The 23,788-nt window shown below is 38.9% G+C and overlaps 2 protein-coding genes across 2 annotated transcripts; both read right to left on the bottom strand.

Moving 5' to 3' along the window:
• Window positions 1-383: 383 nt before the first annotated feature.
• LOC145112131 (uncharacterized) lies at window positions 384-1,169 on the bottom strand. Its single transcript, XM_079048340.1, has 2 exons — window positions 1,064-1,169; window positions 384-997 (listed from the first exon to the last, which is right to left on the bottom strand). The coding sequence occupies exons 1-2, from the start codon at window positions 1,167-1,169 to the stop codon at window positions 384-386; spliced, it is 720 nt and encodes a 239-aa protein (XP_078904466.1).
• A 161-nt stretch (window positions 1,170-1,330) lies between these two features.
• LOC145112130 (uncharacterized) lies at window positions 1,331-15,865 on the bottom strand. The gene is made up of 4 exons (XM_079048339.1): window positions 15,856-15,865; window positions 2,430-2,684; window positions 1,795-2,291; window positions 1,331-1,702 (listed from the first exon to the last, which is right to left on the bottom strand). Exons 1-4 carry the CDS (start codon window positions 15,863-15,865, stop codon window positions 1,331-1,333), a joined length of 1,134 nt encoding a protein of 377 aa, XP_078904465.1.
• Window positions 15,866-23,788: the final 7,923 nt, after the last annotated feature.

Raw genomic sequence — 23,788 nt, 5'->3', positions numbered from 1 at the left:
AGGATGCAGAAATGATAGAACTTGGTATCCAAAAGGACCGTATGGAAGATAAAATAAGAATTAGGGACGACTACATAACAATGGAGAAAGAAAAGTATCCTTTGCAATTCCCTTAAGTTAATTACTGTTGTTGTACGTTTAATATATGTTTCTGGTTTGTTGAATGTATTATCTTCGAGTAGTAGTTATTATTGTACTAGTAATTATGCACTAATATAATCATAATATTACCCATCATCTTTAAAATAAACGCACCATTTCAAAGTACACAAATTAGTGTCCTCTAAACCAAAACATAATTAATTATAAATACAACATCAATCATTCAAATCAAACGTTGAACAATAGTCTTCTCTCTGCGCCCCACTCGTCCAACGCGTCTCTTATGTCTCGTGCGTATCTAGCGTCTCCTGAGTCCCGTCTGTCCCTTTCCCTTTCCCTTTTGTGTTACTACCTGATGTTGCACTACTTTTTGTAGCCTTTTTTTGTTTCTTTGGGACCAATGTCGGACAAGTCGCTACATTATGTGTTGTACTATCATATCTACTACACCTTCTTACTATAGGTTCCTCACCTTGTGACGGGATACGATTTCTGTTTCTCAGTCTACCAGCTTGACGTGTATCCATTATCGGGGGTTTAACAACCATCATCTCAGCAGGAATCTCCCAATCACACGGTTCTGGAAGGGGGTAAACCGGCTCCTCATACGTTTTTTGGTACGTTTCCATTTTGTAAGCATCTATAGCCAGATGTCCGAAGTTAGTTTTTTTCAAGTCCTTCAAGACCATTATGACATGACCACAAGGCAACCCAGTTCCTTCCCAATATTTGCATGTACAAGTCTCTTGCCTCAGATCAACTATGTCACCATGTTTGAAATCATGAACTTGATATATTGCATCTGAAACACCAGAAACGGACCATCCTGTCGTACGCTCTTCATTTTTACTAACTACTTTTTCAGCCCACTCGTTTAGCACTGTTGAACGTTTCCCTGTAAAGAAGATATATATAATTAACTTATTATTCGACCTAATTAAAGTCCAAATTAAATTCATACCTCCTTCGATGCGACGCTTGTTACACCATTCCTGTGAAAGACGACGGAAGAACTCAAGAAGGGGTATTATAGGCATCTTCCTTGCATCTACAGATAAAGCATTCATGGACTATGCACTGTTCGAGGTCATGTAATTGTACCGTTTCGATAGCGAATATGCTCTAGTCCACTTAGCACAGGGAATTTCATTTAGATACGTTGCTACTTGCGGCCTAGTAGAACTAAATATATACAACAATTCTTCAAAAACATTTCTTTTGTAAGCTTTCACAAGCCTCCAAAACAACACTTTTGTTTTATCATTTTCCCAAACCTGTGTACTATGTTTCCTAGTAGATGAAAATCACACACGTCATGATGAGCATGTGGGAAAACATTTTCAATACTAACCCGAATTGCATCGGCCCTATCAGTGACAAAAGTCAATTCTTGACAATCACCAACACATTCATACAACTTTTCAAGAAACCATGTCCAAGTAAGACCACTCTCTTTTTTGCATATTTCGTGCGCAAGGGGCAGTATCTGGTTGTTCCCATCCATAGCTACTGTATGCAATATGGTTCCCTTAAAATCACCCTTCAAATGAGCACCATCCATAATTATAACTTTACGACAAAAACGTTTGAATGCTCGTATCTACAATATATTAAAATGGAACACATAAACACTCTATATTTTGTTTAAAATTTGTTTTTTTTATTGAATAACAACAAGTTTTTTGTATTTACCGTGCTCCCAATGGCATAAAAACAACACTCGAAACAATCTTCAGAATCTGTTTGAATATAGGCCACTGTACCGGGATTATGCCTCTTCAAATTGTGAAAATAAATAGGAAGTTTGGAAAAACATTCTTCAGAGGATCCCAACAACAATTCCATAGCATATTGTTTTGCACGCCAAGCTTGTTTGCAATCTACATTGATTTCCAGCAAAGCATTCAAATCCCTTGATATTTCATTAGGCCTCCAAACCTTGGAACGAGTTTTTCCCATAATCTCATGCAATATAGTACCCATCACTTTTTTATTAGCATGCTTATGATTAGGGTGTATCTGTAATGACGAACATGTGTGCACGTTGTTGAAAGTCCTGATTTCAAATTCATCAGTAGGATCAAGGCGTTTTGCATATAAACGCCAACAACAGTTCTCAATTTCACAATATACCTCATAACGATTTTTGTTAGAATGTTTGGTCTTAAACTGAAACTTTTCTCTGGTTGCTTTAAGACTCAAAGGAAATATTAGTTGTTGTTTGTTATCATATGTTTAACGAACAAACATATCATAATTTGGACCTAAACTGTGAAATGGTCCGGGTTCAACAATAGGATCAGGACAATCAGGTATGGGAGGCATACCGTAAAATATGTCTGAAGCTTTTTTCCCGTGTGTGAACTCATCTTCTGACCATCCTTCATTTGACTCTTCACCGTCTGACAAAGTTTTGTCAGTCAGTCTTCCAAACTCATATAAATTTTTTTCTTCCGCCGTATTCACTGCCACAGTTTCTTCTTCTGGACACTCTTCAACATTATCAGATAAAACGTTTTCAACTTTGTATGGTACAACTTTCTGAACCGCTTCTGTCTGTTCGACCAATCCCTGAAACACCTCTAAATACAAATGCACAATCTCCTTTGTCAGTCAGTCTTCCTACTGCCCCTGTGCCCGCCAAAACATATCCGGGGAATCTACCCAAGTGCGATAAGTGCGCCTTCCATCATAACGGCCCATGCCGTGAAATGCACTGCACCAATTGCGACCGGAAGGGCCACACCATCCGGTTCTGCAGAGCACCTCCCAAACCTATTTCCCAAATTCCCAGTTCTGGAGCGATCCAGGCCTGCTATGGCTGTGGCGAAGTCGGACATTTCAAAAGAAATTGTCCAAAGACTGGCAACGCGGGAGGAGCAGGTAGACTACTTGCTATTGGCCATAATGAGGCTGTAGCAGACCCCACCGTAGTCATGGGTACGTTCCTTCTCGATAACTCTTATGCTTGTATCATATTCGATAGTGGGGCAGAAAGAAGTTTCGTAAATCAAAACTTTAAACACTTACTCAAACAATCACCGCAATCACTGAAAGAAACCTTCGTCGTAGAAATGGCTAACGGCAAGACGGAAAGTTCTAACGAAATCTACATAGGTTGTACCCTCACGCTAGATAATCATTCGTTTCCTATCGATCTCATACCAGTAGCGATCAAGAGCTTTGATGTCATCATAGGCATGGACTGGCTGAGTCTCCACCGTACCGACATCCTGTGTTTCGATAAAGCCATCCGTTTGAACTTGCCCAACAATGAAACACTGGTGATCTACGGAGACAAACCCGGTACGAGCCTTCGCATTATCTCGAGCATTCAAGCTCAGAAATACTTGCGCAAGGAATATCGCGCATTCCTTGCACACGTTGTCGACACGAGCCGGAAAACGAAAGAACTAAAAGATTTCCCCGTCGTGTGCGACTTCCCTGACATCTTTCCAGAGGAACTCCCAGGTTTACCTCCTAAACGTCAAGTCGAGTTCCGAATCGACTTAATCCCAGGAGCAACCCCCGTAGCAAAGGCGCCCTATCGTCTAGCGCCTGCTGAGATGCAAGAACTATCCGGCCAACTTAACGAACTGCTCAACAAGGGCTTTATAAGACCAAGCTTCTCACCCTGGGGAGCACCAGTCTTGTTCGTAAAGAAGAAAGACGGATCGTTCCGCATGAGCATCGACTACAGATAACTCAACAAGCTGACAATCAAGAACCGTTATCCCCTTCCTCGTATAGACGATTTATTTGATCAACTGCAAGGGGCGAGTTTCTTTTCCAAAATTGATCTAAGGTCCGGGTATCACCAGTTGCGAGTGCTCGAGGAGGATGTTCCGAAGACAGCCTTCCGGACTCGTTACGGGCACTACGAGTTCGTAGTGATGCCGTTCGGGCTGACCAATGCGCCCGCAGTCTTCATGGACTTGATGAATAGAGTATGTCGTCCTTACTTGGATCAGTTCGTCATCGTCTTCATTGATGATATACTTATCTACTCTAGAAGTGAGGAAGAGCATAGCGATCATCTGCGTCAGGTCCTGGAAACTCTACGATCGGAGAAGCTTTACGCAAAGTTCTCAAAATGCGAATTTTGGATCCGAAGAGTCGAATTCTTAGGACACGTGGTTAGCAAAGAAGGAATCCACGTGGACCCATCCAAGATTAAAGCTATTGAGAACTGGTCAGCACCGAAGACGCCAACAGAAATTCGCCAATTTCTAGGCCTCGCTGGCTACTACCGAAGATTCATTCAGAATTTCTCTCGGATTGCGAAGCCTCTTACGGCATTGACCCAGAAAGGCATGGTCTTTGACTGGGAAGAAAAACAAGAGAAGGCATTCCGAACCCTGAAGCGAGCCTTGTGCACCGCGCCGATAATGTCCCTCCCCGAAGGGACAGAAAACTTCATAGTATATTGCGATGCATCCAATCAGGGGCTCGGCTGTGTTCTGATGCAACGAGGTAAGGTCATTGACTACGCCTCAAGACAGCTGAAGACACACGAAGTCAACTACACCACGCACGACCTCGAGCTAGGAGCGGTTGTGTTCGCCCTAAAGATATGGAGACACTATCTGTATGGTACAAAGAGCACCATCTATACCGACCACAAAAGCCTCCAGCACATCTTCAACCAGAAGGAGCTCAACATGAGACAACGACGGTCAGTCGAGCTACTCAATGACTACGAATGTGAAATTCGTTACCACCCGGGTAAAGCCAATGTAGTAGCAGACGCCCTAAGTCGGAAGGAATATTCTGGGCGAAGAGTCAAGTCCCTAACCATGACTATCCATTCGCACCTACCCGCACAAATTAAGGGAGCACAGCTTGAAGCTTTGAAACCGGAAAATGTGGGGGGAGAGTCCCTGCGAGGAATGGATAAAAATCTAGTAGTCGAGGATGACGGAGCTTACTACCTCATGGACCGGATCTGGACACCACGACACGGTGGCTTCAAAGACTTGGTCATGAAAGAAGCGCACAACACTCGATATTCCATTCACCCAGGTTCAGATAAGATGTACCTGGATCTCAAGAAATCGTACTGGTGGCCTAACATGAAAGCGGAAATCGCTACCTTCGTGAATAAGTGCCTTACTTGCGCTAAGGTCAAGGTCGAATACCAGAAACCCTCGTGTGACATCCGCCTAAAATGGATTCGGGTCAACCCAACCCAATTGGAAATTTAATAAACCCTACTCAAGATTACTTGACGCTAATAGGATCAAAACCCATGCAATACGATATAACTTGACGTTAATAGCAACATAGTATTGTACAACGTTATAACTATAATCAAAGTAAATTATGATACCATATTAAAATAAAATCAAAGTATAATGCTCTAATTAAATTAAAAGAATCAAACTTGAATTCTCTAATTAAACTTCAAATCAAAGTAGATTGTTATAATCAAATAATAACCTATCTTTTATAAAACTCCATTTTTATAAACTTTACATTAAATTTTATAAAACTCTATTTTTTATAAACTTTACTTTAAATTTTATAAAACTCTTATATTAATTATGTAAAAGATGCTTGTGTTAGTGGGAAATTATGAAGACCACCAAAAGCAAAAAGATTATTCCCATGGTCTCCCACTCACACCTCCCATCCACTTTCCTTTCCTTTTTCTCCCAACACATTATTCTCTTCACCACTTAAATCTTCTCTATTCTTTCTCTCACTCTCAATCTCGAAATTTCCTCCAAGAATACTCATATTCCATCCAAGAACAATCTATTATACTCAAATCTTCATCCCTCTTGAAGCATCCATCAAGGTATGTTGTTAAAAGTTTCAAATTCATACAAGAAACAAATTAAATCCACCAAAATATCTAAAACTCATTTTTTTCATAAACCTGATTTTTCTCAGAATACCATCAATAAAATAAGAAGTTCTGGAAATTTTCAGAAAATAACTTATTTTTATTGAATTATCATAATTATTTCAATAAAGTAGGGCAATAATTCACATAAAATACTTGTTGCATTCAATAAATTCTGAGAAAATTCTGGGATGACTTGTATACTGATTAAACATGATATATGAAGTTTCATGCATTTATATTACTGTTTACTATTATTTATGATTTTATTGATTAATTAATAATGAAATATATAAAAAATACTTCCCATAGTAAAAAATATCTGAAACTTATACACTGGGCTCTACATCATGTTATAAAACTATGGTTAATTTTATAGATTTTTTGAGAATCATTTACTATTTTTCTCGAATTTTGTGTTGTTTAATCATTAAAATATTAAATAAATACTAAAACAGTTCAGAAAAATATACAAATTTTACAGTAATTCATATTGTATGAAATAATGATTTCCTAATAATTTCATAATTTTTCAATACTGTTTACTATTTAAAACTATTTTCCTAAGTATTTAAGCATGTAAAAATGCATTTTAATGATTATTTCATATAAATAATTGTTAAAATCTATAAATAATTATAATTAGGCAAGTTATTATTTTAATAAGAAATTATTAAAATCTAGCCTAAATTGAAAATATAAATTAATTATGCAAAGTAAGTAATTCAATTTAAAATTCATTTAACAAATAATACCTTAATATTATAATCAAAATGAATTATTGTTAATTCATCTAATATAAGAATAAGTGTCTAATTATTTGTATTAATACTTCATTCTTGTTTAGCAGTTCCTAAACCAAAAACTATTAATTATATTAGGTTCTACGCCATTTTGACCCGAATCGTCTATCGTACGACACACGCATTTCGTTTTTGGACTAAAGTGAGTAATCTACCCCATACTTTATAATTTTCAATACTTTTGGGGTGTATCATGTGGTTCTAATATATTTCAACTTCATTTTATTGTTTTATCACAATTGAGACATTGTTGGGACATTTATACGTGAATCATTAATTGTATAATTATTGTTTGTTTACGCTACATGTACTTGTAGTGCATTATTATTTTTAGTCTAATCTCCATGACTATGCCCGTATTCTTGAGGTACGTTATGGACAATAATAGCGCTATTGGGTTGACCACCCCGCCTTGGGACGCTAAGGTGATTGATCACACGTGGTTGAGTGTGTATGATGATTAGATGCTCCATCCTATATATATTTATATATATATACATATATATATATATATATATATATATATATATATATATATATATATAGGGTGAGGACTTATTGTTGTTGTTATCAATTGTTAATCAATTTTTGATTTATAAACATTTATCTCAAATACAATTGTTTGGCGACTTCAAAATAAAACAAATTTCAAATTATAAATGTTTCAACTTCACAATTTTCTCTACTAAAATTTGATTACTCACCAACTCTCGTAGTTGACCTGTTTTTACCCATGGTGCAGATTTGAAGAATGAAGAATGATGAAAAATAGGTTGTGCCTTAGAAATCCACAAGACAATTTAAATTTGATGTAATAAATGTTGTTCGTATTTGGATATGTATTTGTATGTTGTGGATCTTGTTTGCATACTTAGTACTTAATTGAATCTAATCATATTATAACATAGTTGTCATGAGACTTTGAACAATATATCACGCCTTGATCGATTCCGACAAGGATCGGGGTGTGACAGATTGGTATCAGAGCCCTTGACTATAGGGAATTAGGTTAATTGCCTTGACCTAGTCTATAGCCTCTAGGGTCCTCTCGTATGCTAGTTTATAAAATGCACACACAACTGTATGCAATTCGCACTTAGAAAATCCTAGGAATACCTTTGTGTGTTAATTGCTCCCTTATGTGCATACATATTACTCCTGACACTTATATGTGTGCATACACTTGTGAATATTCTTCACTTTCTTTGAAAATCACACACATACTCAAGTTGTTTAACAAAATGTATATACTTATATGTATTCCTTAGAGCTCATAGGAAATTCAAAGTCATCCACTCTAGTTGGGTAGGATCATAGTAATGGACGCGTAGTAACTGGAAGGGGGAGGTGCCGGTAGCCCGAAAGTCCTGACTAGGTAAGCATTCGTATACATCCCAATCAACCGAGGGACCAGTTTGCTTATCTGGGGACCAAAGGCGAGAGTTCCCAAACCTATAGGCCAAAGCGTGTCATTCACATTACTTTTGAGCCATCAAAATACCCGACCTTATCAAACATATCCGAAAGGATACACTCCAAAATGGCTAACTCATTGGACTATTAAGTTCCCTAATGGGCCTAGAAGTGGGAAAGAAATGTGAAAACTTAGTTTTGTGGGGGCCCACGCAAGTGCTACATGTTTCACATTTAGTAACCATGGAAAGCCCAAAAGGTGCCCAACACTCCTAACCATGGCCCAACAAGTGTTTTACAATTATTTTACCCAACAATGTCTAAAAAACTTTATTTCCATAATCAATTTACAAATAACTCACAAGTCCATATGCGTGTTTCTCGTAGATGGCATTACGACCCCCATACGCTGCTCGCAACAGCAGAAGGCTAGCTGCCCTGGTCGCCAAGGAGGTAGCAAACGTCATCCCAACAATTGCAACCCAACTTCATTCTCTTCAGCCACAAGCTCCAGCAACAACTCCTCGTTGCTCGTTTAAGCACTTTCGTAACTGCAATCCGCCTTACTTCAAAGGCACCGATGGTGCCACCGCACTCCTCACATGGATTGAAGAAATGGAGAGTACTTTCATCCATAGCGAGTGTCCTGAGGACCTGATGGTCCGTCATGCTACAGGGTGCCTCCTAGGTCATGCTCTCACATGGTGGAACCTAGAAAAACGGGCAAAGGGAGAGGTTGTTGCCTTGGGAATGACCTGGTCAAAACTAAAAGAACGCATGATGGAGAAGTTCTGCCCTGACAGCGAATTGCAAACTCTCGAGGATGAATTCTGGAATCTGAAACAGGAGGGAGGCGACAACGCGACCTACACCAATAGATTCCATGATCTCTCGAGACTCCTACCTCACATGGTTCAACCTATGAAAACTGCAATACGCCGCTACATCAAAGGGTTACCACGCCAGATCCGTGATTCGGTGACCAGCAGCAGGCCATCTACCCTAGAATCTGCCATTGAAATAGCAGGTCAACTCAACGAGGACAATGTGAACGATGGTGTCCTCCCACGCAAGGGTTCAAAGGTGTCAACTGAAAAGTCGACCCCTGAGACCCCCCAAATTGTCAAGTCCGAGTCCTCCCACCGACATGACAAAAAGAAGCGGAAAAGTCATCACCACAACCATGCTGTTATTACCCCTGCTACTCCTATCACCCAAGTCACCCCACCAGCCCAACCAAATAAAAAGCCGTATACCGGACCTCACCCCCTCTGTAACCACTGTAACTATCACCATATGACCACTAGCCCGTGTCGCCTCTGTACGAATTGTGGTCGCTATGGCCACTTGGCGGACACATGTCGTGCACCAAAAACTCAGCGACCACTCTATCTACCCTCAAATCAGCAAACACAAACCCGGTATCCAACTGGAACATGCTTCAACTGTGGTGACCCCACCCATTTCAAAAACGCGTGTCCTAGGCTAGTCAATATCATCAACACCCAAGCCCAGGCAAATCCAACAATGCAGGTTCCAGCTCCCAAAGGCCGAGCCTTTGTCATTACCGCAACCCAAGCGAAGACCGATAACAAGGTCGTAAATGGTACGTTTCTCATAAATAACTGCTACGCGTCAGTACTTTTTGATTCAGGTGCCGATAAAAGTTTTGTGTCTTTGGAATTTGAGCCCATACTTCACACACCTCGCACGATTCTTAATGAGTACTTTACCGTAGAAGTCGCCGATGGAAAATACGTTTCACTCAATGCAGTCATCCAAGATTGCACTTTCGATTTTTCCGGTCATAAATTTTCTGTCAATTTAGTTCCTATGGAACTTGGTAGCTTCGACATCATCGTAGGAATAGATTGGCTGTCCCAAAACCATGCTGAAATAGTATGTTATGATAAGTTCATTCGTATTCCTCTCGCCGACGGTCAAAGTCTTCGTATTTATGGCGAGACTCATTCGAAAAAGCTTAGTCTTATGTCATGTACTCAAGCTCGATCATATCTACGAAAAGAATATATGGCTTTCTTAGCTCATGTGGTGGAAACAAAGGTCAAAGAAAAGAAGATCGAAGATATTCCGATAGTACGAGACTTTCCCGACGTCTTTCCTGATGATGTATCTGGACTCCCTCCAGTACGTGAGCTAGAGTTCCGCATCGAACTTGTTCCTGAGGCTACTCCCATAGCCAAGTCTCCATATCGGTTGGCTCCAACCGAGATGCAAGAATTGGCAAGTCAGCTCCAAGAACTAACCGATAAGGGATTTATCCGCCCTAGTACTTCACCCTGGGGAGCCCCAGTTCTCTTCATCAAAAAGAAAGATGGTTCGTTTCGTATGTGTATCGATTATCGGGAGTTAAATAAATTAACCATCAAGAACCGATATCCGTTACCTCGGATCGACGACCTTTTTGATCAGCTTCAAGGAGCTTCATGCTTCTCAAAAATTGACCTTCGCTCAGGTTATCACCAACTTCGAGTACGGGAAGAAGACATCCCCAAAACCGCTTTCCGAACCCGCTATGGTCATTACGAGTTCACCGTAATGCCTTTCGGCCTAACAAATGCCCCTGCCGTATTCATGGACTTGATGAATCGGGTATTTAAACCTTATCTCGACCATTTTGTTATCGTCTTTATTGATGACATCCTCATTTACTCCAAGACAAGGGCAGAGCATGAAAGACACCTTCGCCTAACTCTCCAAACGTTGCAAGGAAATCGGCTCTACGCCAAATTTTCGAAATGTGAGTTTTGGTTAAATGAGGTACAATTCCTTGGTCATATTGTAAGTGACAAGGGTATTTTAGTCGATCCCGCAAAAGTTGAAGCAGTCCAGAATTGGAAAGCCCCCCGTACCCCCAAGGAAATTCGGTCCTTCCTTGGTTTAGCCGGCTATTACCGGCGTTTCATTTCAAATTTCTCAAAGATTGCTTTACCGCTTACTTCTCTCACTTGCAAGGGTACACCATTTGATTGGGGACCCAAGCAGGAATACGCTTTCCAAACCCTTAAACAAAGTTTGTGTGACGCTCCGATTCTTACACTCCCTGAAGGATCCGAAGATTTCGTGGTATTCTGCGATGCCTCCAATCTCGGTCTAGGTTGTGTTTTGATGCAAAGGGGAAAGGTTATAGCTTACGCATCACGACAACTCAAAATCCACGAAAGGAATTATACGACTCATGATTTGGAGCTCGGTGCCGTGATTTTCGCTCTTAAAATTTGGAGGCATTACCTTTACGGCACTAAATGCGTAATTTTCACCGACCACAAGAGCTTGCAACATATTCTTAATCAAAAGGAACTCAATATGAGGCAAAGACGATGGGTCGAACTCCTAAATGATTACGAGTGTGAAATACGCTATCATCCGGGCAAGGCAAACGTCGTAGCCGACGCGTTAAGCCGAAAAGAACATGCCCATGCATTTCATCTAATATGTTCTCCTATCTTGTCCAATCTCAGCGACCGAATTCGAGGAGCCCAACACTCGGCAATTACCGAAAATGACATGCCCACGGGAATTGATGGGGAGTTGGAAACCAAATCTGATGGTATTTTCTATTATCAAGATCGCATCTGGATCCCAGATCGTGACAATCTTCGCATATTCCTGATGGAAGAAATCCATAAAACCCGATATTCCATTCATCCGGGCACTGACAAGATGTATCATGGCCTGAGAACCAATTATTGGTGGTCGGGAATGAAAAAGGATATTGCTTTATTCGTGGCCAAATGTCTTACATGTTCCAGGGTCAAAGTAGAACATCAACGACCCTCCGGACTATTGGTCCAACCAGAAATCCCCAGGTGGAAATGGGAAGCGATCGCCATGGATTTCGTAACCAAACTTCCCCGTACCACAAAAGGACACGACAGCATTTGGATAATCATTGACCGTTTGACCAAATCCGCTCATTTCCTTCCCATCCGGGAAAATTTCAAAGTCGAAAAACTTGCTCGGATTTACATCAACGAGATAGTTAGTCGGCATGGCATTCCTCTCAGCATCATTTCAGATCGTGATGGGAGATTTCTCTCACGGTTTTGGCAATCACTTCAAACAGCCATGGGAACCCGCCTCGATCTCAGTACCGCCTATCATCCTCAGACCGATGGTCAATCTGAGAGGACAATTCAAACACTCGAAGATATGTTGAGGGCGTGTGTCTTGGATTTCGGAGGAAACTGGGACTCTCATTTACCGTTGGTGGAATTCTCCTATAATAACAGTTATCATTCTAGCATCAAGATGCCACCATTTGAGGCATTGTATGGCCGTAAATGCCGATCTCCTATTTGCTGGCATGAAATCGGTGAGTCCCACGTGATTCGCGCAACAGTGGATTCTCCAATCGTTGGTCCTGAGCTTATCCAGGAAACAACCGACAAAATCACTCAGATTTGCGATAACCTTCTCACATCTCGTAGCCGACAAAAGAGTTATGCCGATAAGCGACGCAAACCGCTTGAATTTACCGTAGGTGACATGGTCATGTTAAAAGTGTCCCCATGGAAAGGTGTGGTTCGATTTGGACGCAAGGGTAAATTGGCACCACGCTATGTAGGCCCGTTTAAGATCATAAAAAGGATCGGACCAGTAGCCTACGAGTTGGATCTACCAACAGAGCTTAAGAAAGTTCACCCAGTATTTCATATAGCCAACCTCAAGAAGTGTTTAGCAGACGAGAATCTTCATGTTCCTCTCGAGGATATCCAAATCGACGAGACAATGCAATTTACCGAGAAACCCTTGGAAATTGCCGACCGAAAGGAAAAGCAACTCAAAATAAGTCGCATTCCCCTGGTTAAGGTCAGGTGGCAGTCGGCACGTGGACCTGAGTATACATGGGAGCGTGAGGATCATATGCGTACCAAATACCCACAACTTTTCTCTTAAGGTACTCTCTTCTTAAATTTCGGGACGAAATTTCCTAAAGTAGGGGAGACTGTGACATCCGCCTAAAATGGATTCGGGTCAACCCAACCCAATTGGAAATTTAATAAACCCTACTCAAGATTACTTGACGCTAATAGGATCAAAACCCATGCAATACGATATAACTTGACGTTAATAGCAACATAGTATTGTACAACGTTATAACTATAATCAAAGTAAATTATGATACCATATTAAAATAAAATCAAAGTATAATGCTCTAATTAAATTAAAAGAATCAAACTTGAATTCTCTAATTAAACTTCAAATCAAAGTAGATTGTTATAATCAAATAATAACCTATCTTTTATAAAACTCCATTTTTATAAACTTTACATTAAATTTTATAAAACTCTATTTTTTATAAACTTTACTTTAAATTTTATAAAACTCATATATTAATTATGTAAAAGATGCTTGTGTTAGTGGGAAATTATGAAGACCACCAAAAGCAAAAAGATTATTCCCATGGTCTCCCACTCACACCTCCCATCCACTTTCCTTTCCTTTTTCTCCCAACACATTATTCTCTTCACCACTTAAATCTTCTCTATTCTTTCTCTCACTCTCAATCTCGAAATTTCCTCCAAGAATACTCATATTCCATCCAAGAACAATCTATTATACTCAAATCTTCATCCCTCTTGAAGCATCCATCAAGGTATGTTGTTAAAAGTTTCAAATTCATACAAGAAACAAATTAAATCCACCAAAATATCTAAAACTCATTTTTTTCATAAACCTAATTTTTCTCAGAATACCATCAATAAAATAAGAAGTTCTGGAAATTTTCAGAAAATAACTTATTTTTATTGAATTATCATAATTATTTCAATAAAGTAGGGCAATAATTCACATAAAATACTTGTTGCATTCAATAAATTCTGAGAAAATTCTGGGATGACTTGTATACTGATTAAACATGATATATGAAGTTTCATGCATTTATATTACTGTTTACTATTATTTATGATTTTATTGATTAATTAATAATGAAATATATAAAAAATACTTCCCATAGTAAAAAATATCTGAAACTTATACACTGGGCTCTACATCATGTTATAAAACTATGGTTAATTTTACAGATTTTTTGAGAATCATTTACTATTTTTCTCGAATTTTGTGTTGTTTAATCATTAAAATATTAAATAAATACTAAAACAGTTCAGAAAAATATACAAATTTTACAGTAATTCATATTGTATGAAATAATGATTTCCTAATAATTTCATAATTTTTCAATACTGTTTACTATTTAAAACTATTTTCCTAAGTATTTAAGCATGTAAAAATGCATTTTAATGATTATTTCATATAAATAATTGTTAAAATCTATAAATAATTATAATTAGGCAAGTTATTATTTTAATAAGAAATTATTAAAATCTAGCCTAAATTGAAAATATAAATTAATTATGCAAAGTAAGTAATTCAATTTAAAATTCATTTAACAAATAATAACTTAATATTATAATCAAAATGAATTATTGTTAATTCATCTAATATAAGAATAAGTGTCTAATTATTTGTATTAATACTTCATTCTTGTTTAGCAGTTCCTAAACCAAAAACTATTAATTATATTAGGTTCTACGCCATTTTGACCCGAATCGTCTATCGTACGACACACGCATTTCGTTTTTGGACTAAAGTGAGTAATCTACCCCATACTTTATAATTTTCAATACTTTTGGGGTGTATTATGTGGTTCTAATATATTTCAACTTCATTTTATTGTTTTATCACAATTGAGACATTGTTGGGACATTTATACGTGAATCATTAATTGTATAATTATTGTTTGTTTACGCTACATGTACTTGTAGTGCATTATTATTTTTAGTCTAATCTCCATGACTATGCCCGTATTCTTGAGGTACGTTATGGACAATAATAGCGCTATTGGGTTGACCACCCCGCCTTGGGACGCTAAGGTGATTGATCACACGTGGTTGAGTGTGTATGATGATTAGATGCTCCATCCTATATATATTTATATATATATACATATATATATATATATATATATATATATATATATATATATATATATATATATATATATATATATATAGGGTGAGGACTTATTGTTGTTGTTATCAATTGTTAATCAATTTTTGATTTATAAACATTTATCTCAAATACAATTGTTTGGCGACTTCAAAAGAAAACAAATTTCAAATTATAAATGTTTCAACTTCACAATTTTCTCTACTAAAATTTGATTACTCACCAACTCTCGTAGTTGACCTGTTTTTACCCATGGTGCAGATTTGAAGAATGAAGAATGATGAAAAATAGGTTGTGCCTTAGAAATCCACAAGACAATTTAAATTTGATGTAATAAATGTTGTTCGTATTTGGATATGTATTTGTATGTTGTGGATCTTGTTTGCATACTTAGTACTTAATTGAATCTAATCATATTATAACATAGTTGTCATGAGACTTTGAACAATATATCACGCCTTGATCGATTCCGACAAGGATCGGGGTGTGACACCTCGGGTCTTCTCCAACAGCCAGAGATACCTGAATGGAAGTGGGAGAGAATTACTATGGATTTCATTACCAAATTGCCCAAATATCTGAGTGGGTACGACACCATTTGGGTAATTGTCGACCGGTTAACCAAATCCGCCCACTTCATTCCTATCAGGGAAAACTTCAAAATGGAGAGACTCACGCGAATCTACATCCAAGAGGTAGTTCGACTGCACGATGTACCTGTGTCCATTATTTCGGATCGGGATAGCAGGTTCACTTCGAGGTTCTGGCAGTCACTACAAAAGGCTCTTGGAACTAAGCTGGATATGAGCACAGCATACCATCCTCAAACCGATGGACAGAGTGAGAGAACTATTCAAACCTTGGAGGATATGATGCGTGCCTGTGTAATCGACTTTGGTAAGGGGTGGGATACCCACTTACCCCTAGTCGAGTTCTCCTACAACAACAGTTATCACACAAGCATCAAAGCTGCTCCATTTGAAGCCCTATACGGCCGAAAGTGCAGATCCCCTCTGTGTTGGGCCGAGGTAGGCGACACTCAATTAGCTAAGGGACGAGTTCCTGACAGCACTCTCTCCGGTTCAGAAATCATCTGCGAAACCACCGAAAAGATCCTACAAATCCGAGCACGACTTAAAGCATCAAGAGACCGACAGAAAAGCTACGCATACAAACGGAGGAAACCCTTGGAATTCCAGGTGGGAGACCGAGTCCTTTTGAAAGTCTCACCCTAGAAAGGCTTGATACGCTTCGGAAAGCGTGGAAAGCTGAATCCAAGATACATAGGGCCTTTTGAGATTCTCGCTAGAATCGGCCCCGTAGCTTACAAACTCAATCTACCCCGCGAACTTAGTAATGTGCATCCTACCTTCCACGTCTCAAACTTGAAAAAGTGTCTATCCGATGAGACTCTCATAATTCCACTCGATGATATCGAGATCAATGAGAGCCTCAACTTCGTGGAAGAGCCCGTGGAGATCATGGACCGAGAGGTCAAACGAACGAAGCAAAGCCGCATCCCGATTGTGAAGGTTCGTTGGAACGCCAAACGAGGACCAGAGTTCACTTGGGAGCGCGAGGATCAAATGAAACTTAACTATCCTCATCTCTTTGCTTAGTTGTGTTGTAATAACGTAACTACTTGAATTCTGAATTTCGGGACGAAATTCCCTCTAACGGGGGGATGATGTGACAACCCGAAATTTACTCCGTCACTGTAACCCGTTTCCGTTAATAAAAGTTAGTTCTATTAAAATTTTCCGTTAACTTTTATTTATTAAAATAATTCATTTTGAGTTATTAAAATAAATAATACATAATGACGGGATAAAATCAACTAAGTCGGGTTACGGTTAGTTTACCCAGTAAAAACATTTAGCACCGTTTAAACGACAGTGTGTAGTGGGTCCCCACTAGGCAGCCATATAAAAAGGAGAAGTGTCCACCTTTAGAGCCTTTTCCCACCTTGGAACTTTCTCTCTCTACTTTCTCTCTCTAAAATCGGGTTTGGCTCAAGAACACCATTTTCAAGCCTCAAAAATCAAAGGTAATCTTCCTAACTTGATCTTTAGCTTAGTATTCATGCTATTTCGAGTTGGATCATCCAAGTAACCCAACATGCATGTGTTTACGGTTTGGGGAGCCTCCCAAAACCGTAAACTCCTATATGAGGGTTTTGAAACCCCAAAACACTTCCAAACCTTCTCTAAAGCTTAGATACTTGCATGCATGGACAAAGGAACCCAAGATCATGACTTTTTGGCCATAAACTTGAGTTTACGGTTCTTGAACATTCAAAAACCGTAAACCCAAAAACTGTAAACACCTCAAATGGTGTTTTAATGCCCCTAAACCCTTCCTTAGCTTGTTTGATGAACTAGAAACTAGTGTAAATCATCCTAAGACCTCGAAACATGAAATGGTTGAAGTGGTCAAGGGTTTACGGCCGTAAACCCAAGAGTTTACAACCGTAAACTCCTAGAGTTTACGACTGTAAACTCCCAAGGAGTGGTCCAAGGACCGTAAACTCCAAGGGAGTACCCATTTGAACCCTAATCACTTCCCAAGCCTTTGAATTGATCCTAGAAGCCTTCCTTGTGATGCATGAGCCCTTTAGACACACAAACTCGCCATTTCCATGAGTTTACGGCCGTAAACTCATGGGGGAAATGGTCTCCCAACCGTAAACACACTTAAGTGTGTCCAAGTGAAGTGTAAACTCCATAGTGAGGCCATACACTCCTTAGATGCCACATTTAGCACTCCTAACACTTGAAACAAAGTGTTTTCATACATTAAAGTGCCTTTACTCACTTAATTAGTGATTACACAACTAATTAGATACTTTATACATCACTACATGTTACATAGGATCCGTGTGTGTGTTCACGTCCTCACGTGACACCTAGCATCCTACCCGGCGTTTCCATCCACTTCACTCACTACAGGTGAATTCATACCCCTAAATGAACCTTTCTAAATGTTTTTAACTGTTTTATGGGGGGGAATACAAGTTGAACCAACTAAGTTATAGTAACAATCGCATGTGAATTATAACTTGCAACCAAAAGGATTTTCTACACTATTAACTGTTTATACCACCAAAAAGGGGTTTTCTATGTTTTCAACTATATTGCCAATTAAACTGTTTCCAAATGCTTACCAAATTCATTTTCAGGTTAAATCACTTTAAAAACTATTCTCCAAAACTCTTTTAAACTATTTTTATTCCCAAACCATATCTACACCATTATATTTATATAAGTAAGACTTGAAGGACTTAGGACTAGTAACTCACCTTACTTCCTGTTCTTGTTTGATTGTGGGCTTAGGGTATCTTGTTATTATTCCGACTCTCGTTGAATTCTTGGTTATATATCTCATATATTTGTGTCAGATATAAAAGTTTTCATATCAGTTCAATTCCTTTGGATATCAAGGACATGCAACCAACAATACTATTTAACTATAATAGGTATAGTTAAGGGATAATACTCACTACTACTATTGCCATGACAACTACTAGAGTCAGTTCAGTTGTGAGTCAATACATGCTATGTACTATACAAGAGAACACTACATACTATACAAGAGAACACTACATTATATACAAGAGAGCACTATATACTATACAAAGAGAACATTATGTACTATACAAAGAGAACACTACATACTATACAAGAGAACTTACTAAAATAGAATGTGACATACTATTTCTCGATACGACACATCTTTGTGCTATCACCGCGTAACCAGAGTCTCCTGGAGGGAGAGTGGGCATTATGTGTATAGATCTATACGGGACAGACACTCCCACATCCCGACTGCTAGCTACAGTCCGAGCCGTCTAGGCCCAGGGGTGACAAAATGTCACATCTACATATGACTCGGAGGGTCAAAGGGATTCGATCGTCAATCAGCATGGTTACGTACGAGTTCACATTCAAACCATTAATTAATACTATAAGAATTAAAGGCAACGGACTCCCTGAGGAGTATTGTATGTTTAATACTACCTGGAGTCTGCATTTCATTACATATGGCCGACAGTGATACTGTTGGGGTAAAACATTTTTCTCATTACTATACATGGATAAAGTCAAACTATGTTTTCAAACTATTAAATACTGGGAAAACTTGTACATTATCAAAGGAACAAACAAACCATCGGGTCTTGGTGAAGACTACTTTTTTTTCTGGAAAACATAGGGTTTTCTAGGGCTCATACAATTTTCAAACACCGAAACTTTCTTTTACAAATGTATAATTGTGAATATTTTTATACAGGAAATGACACTAAATACTTTATGAACTCACCAGCTTTATGCTGATAAACATTTTCAAAATAACTTGTATTCTCAGGTCATCAGTAGACAGGTACGGATGCAGCCTTCGAGAAGACGGAGCACACATAAGACTCCACTCTATTTTGATTGTATTTTTGGTGTCTAACATTTGTAGTGAACACGTTTGTATTACAATTATTATCTTAATGCAATGGATGTTGTTGCTTGTCTTTACTATTATGCTTTGTTATGATACTGTACATGACGTCCTCCACCCCAGAACGTATTCCGCCATTCTCGGTTTTGGGGTGTGACAGATCACATGTGACGTGACGTATTCACCTAATGACTAACTCTCATCATGCAGAGTCCCACAAAGCACAAAGCAAGCAGCATTCAGACACAGGAGACTACTCAAGCAATCCTATCCTCATAACAAGAAAATGTACTAGCATACCATGCTAAGCTCATACTATTAGGCATAACCTAAACAGGCTATCCTACTACTGTCTACTCAATACTAACATGCAATTTTCATATAGTTGAAACACATATAACAGGCACATAAGGCATCCTCCTAGATCCTTACCCCTATTCTAGCATGTTGTTCTACTGAAACTGAAACTGATAATCATAGCATAAACTTATATGGGTAATTTGGGAGTACTTACTTGAGCTCGGCTGATTGCATGCACCATACCCTTTTTCTCTTTTCAAAGTTCTTTTCTTTTTAAAGATTCTTTTTGCTTTTCTAAAACTCCTTTCTCTTTAAGTTTTCTTTTTAAAAAATTCTTTTGAAAACATTTTCTTTTGAAAATCTTTTTACCATTTTCCTTAGTTTGAGTCCAGTCACACCCGAGAGTGTGCCTGAATCCCTCAAACCAAGGCTCTGATACCAACTTGAAACATCCCAAAAATGCAACCCAAAAATTTTTGTTTTAATATTACTTAAAACCCACAATATCAAATGCCATACAATAAAACCATGATTCGTATGTCTCAAAACGCCATAGTGAAAGTATCAAATCAAACTAGTGTCACTATCATATCAACATCTGAACAAACTCCAAGGATAAAAAAAACTGTGGTGTGTGCCATGCCATCATCCCGAGCTCTTTCCCTTGCTAGCGGAAGTACCTGAAACCAAAACTGAAACTGTAAGCACGAAGCTTAGTGAGCTCCCCTAAACTACCACATACCATACAAACATATATACACACATATTGGGCCTTGCCCACTGCATCGGACCGAAGTCCGGAAACTGCATCGGACCGAAGTCCAGAACTAACCAGAGCCTTGCCCTCTGCATCGGACCAAAGTCCGGGAACTGCATCGGACCGAAGTCCGTAACTAACCAGGGCCTTGCCCTCTGCATCGGACCGAAGTCCGGAACTAACCAGGGCCTTGCCCTATGGATCGGACCGATGTCCGGAAACTGACTGAACATAGCATAGCATAATCGTAACTACTAGCATGAACACATATACTGCATACTACATCGGACCGAAGTCTGGAACACATAACACAAAGACATGCTTGAATCACAAAGACCTCAAGCATACTGAACTACTGCATCGGCCCGAAGTCCGGAACTACTGCTAACTAAACGGGCCGGCATTGTGGTCGTAGACCCGTTCCTACTGGAACGGAAACATACCTCGTAACGCTGGCTGTTGAGGTGCTAAATCTGAGACTGTCTGACTGCTACTCCGAAACTCCCCGGCTACAAATCCCATAAACACTAAATCAAATACTGGTAACAAATCTCAAGGTAAAATGATTATTTTATCCCTGGTCAAAGTCAACTTCCAGTTGACCAGACTCGCCGAGTTGGGCCGCCAACTCGCCGAGTCCTTATCATTCTTTTTAATCCTCTACCCGCTTCTACTCGTCGAGTTTGGCAAAGACTCGACGAGTTCTTCTTCGATACTAACATCGAGTCTAACTTCACCCGACTCATCGAGTTGTATGAAAAACTCGTCGAGTTCTCCTTCATCATAAGAACATGTCCTGATTGTGACTCGTCGAGTTGTATGAACAACTCGTCGAGTCTGTTCTTGATGCAAGAAGATTGCCTTGGACTCCCCGAGTCATGGCGTGGACTCGCCGAGTCTCCTTCATGTCATTACTATACAGTCGATTCTAGTCGATTTCAGTGCATCCAATTCATAGATCTGGGCTTCTAGGGCTGGTTTGCCACGTAAAGTTTCCAACTTTACGTGCATGCACACGAGAATGGGGCTAAAACACCAATATCATCCAACACCAAGCACTTAGGGTTTGGAACAAGGTTATATTTGCATAAAGATAGATACTTTGAGCTCCTGGAGCTCAATGATGTGCAGATCTATAGCTCACTACCCTAAGGGGACTCCAATCTCGAGTTTGGACCTTGAAATGTCCCAAAAGTGGCAAAACAAGCATATATGAAGATCTACTAGGAAAATGAACAAGGTAGAGACTTTATTACCAGATGTAGTAGCAAATGGAAGCTAGCTTCTGGATCTCCTTCTTCTCCTTTGTACCTTCTCTCTTTCCTTCCCTTCTACACTTCCAAGAATACACCAGAACACTCAAAAATCAAGAAGGAATCACTCAAACTCACCTATGGAGGCTAGGGTTTTGAGGTGGAACGCTCAAGGGGTGCTGGAGGCTGGGATGGGGGCTATAAGGATGTTTAAATAGGGTACAAACCCTAAGGATTAGGGTTTCATCCAGACTGGCCTACTCGTCGAGTCCAGGCGCGGACTCGCCGAGTAGATCACTTAAAACCTGCGTCCAAACCTGGCATCTACTCGACGAGTTAGGACTACTACTCATCGAGTAGCTCTCTATAACAGACTTTTAATAAATTAATACGTACTAAGAACGGGGCGTTACATCATCCCTCATTAACCATCACTACCCAATATATTATAGGTATGAAAATACATATATAGTAAATCATATAAAAATCATCTTATATTATTTCATCTAACATAGAACATTTTTGCACATAAGCACATATAGAATTTAATTATCTAAATAATTCATATATATGTGTAAGATGAAAGTAACTATGCACCGACTTGTTAAAAGTGTATGCCTCGGAATTTGGGAAGAACTTCGCTTTAGCACTTATTTTTTCCTTTGATGTGAGCTACGTATAAATGTCACTGATTCTTAGCCTTGTATTCCTGGCAACTAATGATAGTCTAGATTCCTCAAAAATCCTAATCTCTACATCAAGATCTATCGAAGGTAAGATCTATTTGGAATACAGAATATATTGTTTTGAAATCACACTTTAAACACCATACTAAATCCAGCCTAGATATCATTCTTGTAAGTAGATCAATCAGTATAATTACTTGGAATTACTGATAAATTGTAAGGTCATACCTTATGATCTGATGAGTCAAACACATTACACGCTAACCACCAGCGCCAACGCCAACATCAACACCAATGTCAGCACCTCAAGATTTTATCAGTGTCAGCGTGAAGGTAGTGATCTTATGTATATTTGTATATTAGACAATTATACATATATGTATAGAATAGATACCAGATCCGATATATTGGTGATGAGGATCAATTATTATTATAGATTAGATACAATCCCTTGATTGAGGGATATACTAGTATAGTTTAGTATATATTCAACATTAGGGTGAAACCCTAATGTATTTCTTGGTGACCGTCTTTGTGACCTTCCTTCTCTTGGTGAGAACAACCACTTTTTTTGGTGAAAGAGATCTTTGTGATTAATTCGTGTGCTTTAGTTTTCCAGTTCTTTATTTGGTTTAGTTAGTTTGTTACTTGAATTGTATCCGATCGATAAAAACCTTCAATTGGTATTAGAGCGGGTTTTTTTTATACACTCAAGTTATCATGTCGACTTCCTATAATCCCAAATCTTTTGGTCTCAACAAGATTCCTTCTTTCGATGACCATAACTTCACCATGTGGAAAACTAAGTCTATGGTTGTTCTTGAAAACATGGACTATAATATGCTTAAGATTGTTGAAAAGGGTCCTCATATTCTTACGTATCAACCTATGGTTAACAACGCTCTTGTTGGTCCCTTGAAGCAAACGCTAGAGACAAGTTATGACTATGATGACAACAAACTGATTAGTCTTGATGTAAAAGCTAGAGAAACCATAGGAAACTCTCTTCCATATCACGTTTATCATCTTATATAGAATTGTGAGTCAGATTAAGAGATGATGGAAATGCTAACTGTGGCTTATCAAGGCACTATGGAAGTTCAGGCCACAACCATTAATAGCCTCAATCGGAGATACAAGCATTTCTTTGCTCAACAAGGTGAGTCTCTTACCCAAACCTTTAATAGGTTTAAATGTATAGTAAATGATAT

Source organism: Lactuca virosa, chromosome 5, assembly GCF_052849685.1.
Source record: "Lactuca virosa cultivar CGN04683 chromosome 5, Lactuca_virosa_CGN04683_v6, whole genome shotgun sequence".
Classification (NCBI taxonomy): Eukaryota; Viridiplantae; Streptophyta; class Magnoliopsida; order Asterales; family Asteraceae; genus Lactuca; species Lactuca virosa.
This window is presented reverse-complemented; position numbering and strand designations above follow the sequence as displayed.